Source organism: Amphiura filiformis, unplaced genomic scaffold (assembly GCF_039555335.1).
Source record: "Amphiura filiformis unplaced genomic scaffold, Afil_fr2py scaffold_90, whole genome shotgun sequence".
In the NCBI taxonomy this organism is placed as follows: Eukaryota; Metazoa; Echinodermata; class Ophiuroidea; order Amphilepidida; family Amphiuridae; genus Amphiura; species Amphiura filiformis.
The window spans coordinates 237,305-242,959 of NW_027305554.1; the positions used below are offsets into that span (position 1 = coordinate 237,305).

The 5,655-nt window shown below is 36.2% G+C and overlaps 1 protein-coding gene across 1 annotated transcript; it reads left to right on the forward strand.

Moving 5' to 3' along the window:
• Positions 1-738: 738 nt before the first annotated feature.
• LOC140144870 (arylsulfatase B-like) lies at positions 739-5,417 on the forward strand. Its single transcript, XM_072166671.1, has 4 exons — positions 739-964; positions 1,982-2,273; positions 3,374-3,486; positions 4,295-5,417. Exons 1-4 carry the CDS (start codon positions 871-873, stop codon positions 4,549-4,551), a joined length of 756 nt encoding a protein of 251 aa, XP_072022772.1. The 5' UTR covers positions 739-870; the 3' UTR covers positions 4,552-5,417.
• Positions 5,418-5,655: the final 238 nt, after the last annotated feature.

A 5,655-nucleotide genomic window follows, 5' to 3' on the forward strand; every position in this document is an offset into this window, starting at 1 on the left:
AAATAATTAAATTAAATTACTCAGGGCACGTCACAAGATGCACTAGTGTTTGACAGGCTTGACCAAAAGGGTTAATCACTAACTATGTACAAATGTTGTGCATTATAGAAACCACAATGTAATTTTATTTTCAATGGAGCAACACTTGATAAACACCCGTATGCGTTAATAATAAAAGATTAACTTATTTTGATGTTTATAAACTTACACCAATGTGAGAAATTTGAAATAAGAATGCATGTCATTGGATATCAATGTTTACTTTAAACACATGAACATCTCATAGTGTTTATAAACAAGAACTATTTTTGCAGTGCACGTGCGCGGCGCAGGGGAGGGGGGTGTCTGTCCCCTCAGTAGTTGGAATTTGTTCACAGTGTTATGGATTTCTAGTTATTCCAGTCAATTAGGCTCGATATTTAGGCATGCACATATTTAGTTATACTTTTACCTTTCCTCTTCTCTTTTTCTCCATTTATTTCTTCTTTTTATCTCATTTGCTTTTCTCTCCTTTTCCTTCTCTTTTGTCCCTGTGCTTTACTTTTCGTCTTCCTTCCTCCCCTTCTCCCCTTTCCCCCTACTATTTCCCTCACTTTCTTTCTCTTGCTCTCTATCTGGGAGAGAACGTCTGCGCTTACCGATCATGCCGATCCACGCCAATGTCATAGACATATTTGCCACGCCATTGTCATAGACATATTTGCTCCTTAATGACCCAAGATACTAAACAGATCACTATTATTTATTATTTTACAGCCACTCTTCATATTCTTATCTCTACAAGCGGTTCATTGGCCATTTTCTGTACCAAAGAAATATATTCACAAAAATAATCACTTTAAGAAACCTACGAGAGGGATATACGCCGGTATGGTGACTTGCATGGATGAAGCTATCGGCAATATCACGCAAGCTCTGAAGAACAATGGCATGTGGGATAACACAGTACTTATATTCTCCACGGGTAAATAAATGAGCATGTTTTTTTCCGCAGGGACTATATTGGCCCAGACTGATCAAAACACTCAGTACCAGTTCTTAGCATATCGTCTGTTTGTAAAACATGTTTGAAGCGTAAATTATATGCGCGAGAAAGATACTCGTAAGAGATAAAAATATGCTCTCTTTCGTACACTGTTATCAAATAGTTGCTTGGTTTAATAGTCATGAAAGTGCATGGAGGCCAGGATATGTAGCAGAGACATTTACCCTTTGTCTGGTATGTAACAAGGCATATCATTGGTCCTGCTGTTTGACATCACAATGGCCGAGTTCTCAGTTCATTGACTCTTATCTGAATTAATGTTATTGGATCTTGGGATGTGACCCACAGTAATGACAGTAATAAAATACTGTCAATACCCAATGACAACAAACATTTTTTGCCACGTACACTTTGTAACTTTACATTCTAGAGATTCTGCAAAATTTATAAACTATCAATGATTTATACTCTGTGTTTGTTTAGAATACTTACGTAGAATGACACACGTAATTGCCCTAACTCGACATCTGGATTGTTATCAGTGCATATATTATACTGGGTATAATACTGTTTATCATTAAAATTACTTTTGATGATTTAAATTTATCTAAAGTAACATATACCGTATGTATGTTAACTTTTCCAAAGTTTCCCGTTTTAACGGTGAAATATATGTTGAAAATATGAATGAAAATATGTGAAAAAATGTTAGGCCTACATAATCTGATACACGCCAATGACCTCTGATTGAAATTCACTGCCATGGGTCAAAAAAGTGTAAATACCTGTTAGACCATCAGCGGAACTTTTTCCGTTTTGAGGACTCTTCTTGTTAACGTGGATTTTTAAGTAATTTATCATTTTCATTTTCATTTGCAAAGTACTGAACTGAGAAGCTGTGTCGTTAGACAAAATGGTCACTACGACGTAATAATCTTAAATATGTAATAATGCCATATAATCCCGTGACTTTAAAATTTTTCATTTACGTATTAGATAATGGTGGACCTTTGAAAGATTATAAAGATCCTGAATTTCTCAAGTGTACAAATACTAAATCGGTGTCTTCGAATTGGCCGCTAAGAGGTGGCAAAGGTTCATTTTGGGAGGGAGGAATCAGAGGTGCCGCCTTTGTGCACAGTCCTCTCTTGATGCCACACGTTCGTGGAACAGAAAACAGGGAATTAATGGGAATGGTGGATTGGTTACCAACTATTGCAGGCTACTTAGGGAAGGGCAATATAGCCAATCTAACACTGGATGGTTACAATATATGGCCTGCAATAAGGTCAGTGCGTTTACAATAATCTAAAGCTCTTTCTTTCTTTCTTTCTTTCTTTCTTTCTTTCTTTCTTTCTTTCTTTCTTTCTTTCATTCTTTCTTTTTTTTTTTTTTCTTTCTTTTTTTCTTTCTTTTTTTCTTTTTTTTTTTTTCTTTTTTTTTTTTTTTTTTCTTTCTTTCTTTCTTTCTTTCTTTCTTTCTTTCTTTCTTTCTTTCTTTCTTTCTTTCTTTCTTTCTTTCTTTCTTTCTTTCTTTCTTTCTTTCTTTCTTCCTTCCTTTCTTTCTTTCTTTCTTTCTTTCTTTCTTTCTTACTTTCTTTTTCTTTCTTTCTTTCTTTCTTTCTTTCTTTCTTTCTTTCTTTCTTTCTTTCTTTCTTTCTTTCTTTCTTTTCTTTATTATTATTATTATTATTGCACATTGACACTACATGCGTACATGTATTGACATTTATAACCAGTGTCTATGGGGTGTTTAAGGGGCACTTCTGTTCTGAGACAAAATACCTTCAAAATGCCTCTTCTAACACAAATACGGTAACATAGCAGATTGACGCCACTTACACACATATAACACAGGTTATTAGGGGGTTATTCTGCCCAAATGCCTTTAAACACATCCAACAAACACATCGCACAGTGGTTGCTGTGCACAGTTAAACTGGCTCTTTACATGATATCGCCCGCCCCAACACTCCGTGTATCCACGGGCACTCATGCTCGTCGGAGAACTCTGAAAACAACCCCTTCGCATCCCATTTCGCTAACTTTTCAGAGAAAAAACACCACCTTTTTTGGCGATTTAGCAATTTTCCCCTTTAGACATGCTCCTTTTTGGTTCAAAGGAGAACACCATTTGGTTTACAATTTAACGAATGTGTTTTGAAAAATACCCCCTCTTATGTGTGTTTCGCGATTCGCGTTTCTTTTCAACTCATATTTAGCGGAATTCCCGATGAACATGAGTACCTGCGGACACACGGATTGCGGGGACCGAGTATATCGCTGACTTCACCATTGTGTGCCTCCTTGAAGGTATATAAGAATAATATTGCACAGCACCATGTGTGGTTTATACTTATTAATGATAAACTCCTAAATATTCTTTCAGCCAAGGTGACAAGTCACCAAGGCAAGAGCTATTGCATTACGTGGTACGTGGAGATAAAAGAGTATATGGTGCATTGCGGTTCGGGGATTGGAAACTACTTCATCCACCACCAGGTACGGACGTTAATTTAATAAATAACATAATCAAGAAACAATATGCTCACAACTGTAAACATAGTTCCTTTTGTAAAATTCCAATGAAAATTTGAATGACGTTTCACCAGTAGTTTCAATAAACTGGCAACCCGTCACATCTGACTGTTTCCAGGCGACAAGAACCGTCGTAGAGGGCGTGATGAGTTGATCAAAGATATATTATTGACTTTATAACTTACCTTTCTTAAAATTCGAGATGGCTAAAATGTCATTGTTTACTCACTCATTAATGCTTTAGAAATATTTCCAAGAAAAAAAGAAGCTTTAACATAATATTGCACGATATCAAAAATCACATGTAAAGCTATAAGCTTGATCATTATCATTCGTAGCTCTAGTATATAGATCCCAACCAGGCAAGCATTAATGGTCAGCAGTGACTAGCCCGAGTTCGCGCTCGGTGCTCGCTTCGCTTGTGACTCGCGCTGCCGTGCTCGCTATTTGGACATCGCGATCAGAAGGTACTAAGCCAGTTCAATCTTGTCTTTGGAGAGTCAAAAATCGGTAAATCCCATAAGCCTTTTCGAGTACACATCACAGATGTACTCGAAAAGGCTTATTGATTTACCGAAAGCGTCAGTGTTTTCACAATACGACTAATGATTCAAAATTTATGTGTCGCAACAGGTCAATGGTCAATTTCTAATGAGATATTTAACCTAATTTTTATGGGACAAATTTGCCATTTTCCCCTTCGAAATTTTGTCCGGTACGACACTTCTCTCTATTCGTTTTTGTGAATAATGTTAATATTTTTTCTCCACAGGGGGGAATTTGAATTATCACGTAAAACATAGCTTGCATGTTCCGCCACCAGAGATGAACATTACACTTAAATCAACCAGAGTTCAAGTCGTTAACGGATCAAATCCTTCCACATGGCTGTTTAACATTACACGAGATCCACTAGAGCTTCATAATCTGGCAGCCGAGCATCCAGAAGTGACATTACTATTAAGAGATAAATTAACCAACTATTCTAAGTACAAGGTGTCCCATAAAAAGGTTACATGTAGAAAATGAACCGCATTTTGCGATGGTACAACAAAACACTGTCATTTTTTCACGTATGATTTATTCATCCTTCTTGTAATTGCCTGCTAAGTTTCAACCCCATATCTTTAAAGCAACTTAACTTATGAGCGCAAGATGACAGGGGTGTCAAGAGTGACTAATCATCAAAATATCTCACAACGAAAGTTAAACACAAGCAAATTTTTGTGCTCTATTTTTTCTAATTATTTTTAATTCTCTCTTTTTTTCATGGTATTTGCACTAAAGAACCACATTGACAATTAAATATTGCAAATATCTTACAGAGCTTCATGACTCTTGTTAGTAAAAATAAAGATGGTCATCAGAGAGGAACACTTTTGGTGAAGGCATTTCTGCACGCTGCATCTCCTGCCATCAACATAATAAAATTAATAACAATTTGCATTTAGGCTTTGTTTGGGTTTTATTTAGTTGAAATCGCTGCCGTGTTATATACTGTAAGAATACTGTCCATTTTCTGACCAAACTCTCGAAGTAAAAGTGAACAAGTTTAATTATCTGTTCAACAAAATAATATACTGCGCCTGTCATGCTATGACTGGACCTACTCAAATGACCCGCCATATGCACTGTGTGCCGTGTGCGGGCAGCGAACCGCGTGTTGCATTATGTCACGTACACATGATAAACAGCTTGCTCAGGAATGCGTGGAATGCGAGCTAAATACGCATGTTGTGGACTTGACATTCACAGGGGTACTAGTAGAGGGGACATACATTATATCATGAAAAGGACATTTATATTTGTTAACATTAACTTAGATTGTTTTCAAAAATCTACATGTAACCTTTTTTTGGGACACCCGGGTATATTGAACATCACAAAAAAAGGAAGTTAGTGGATCAAAATAAGTGTATGAAAAATAAGACAATTGGACCATGCTTATGAATCTGGCAATAAAGAAGTATAGAAATTAGATAAACATAGTAACATCAATGCTTTCAATCCTCCGAGATCTGGAAAAAGACGCTATGTAAATCAATTTTTAATTTTTTTATTTTATCAACAAAAATTCAAGCTATTGAAGGATCGAACTTAAGCTGTTTAACATAAAATGAGATCCACATGATC

Coding starts and splice junctions, on each gene's coding strand:
- LOC140144870 (XM_072166671.1), top strand. CDS start 871: ATGGTGACTTGCATGGATGAAGCTATCGGCAATATCACGCAAGCTCTG. Junction 965..1,981: donor AGTACTTATATTCTCCACGG/GTAAATAAATGA, acceptor TTTACGTATTAG/ATAATGGTGGACCTTTGAAA. Junction 3,487..4,294: donor ACTACTTCATCCACCACCAG/GTACGGACGTTA, acceptor TTTTCTCCACAG/GGGGGAATTTGAATTATCAC.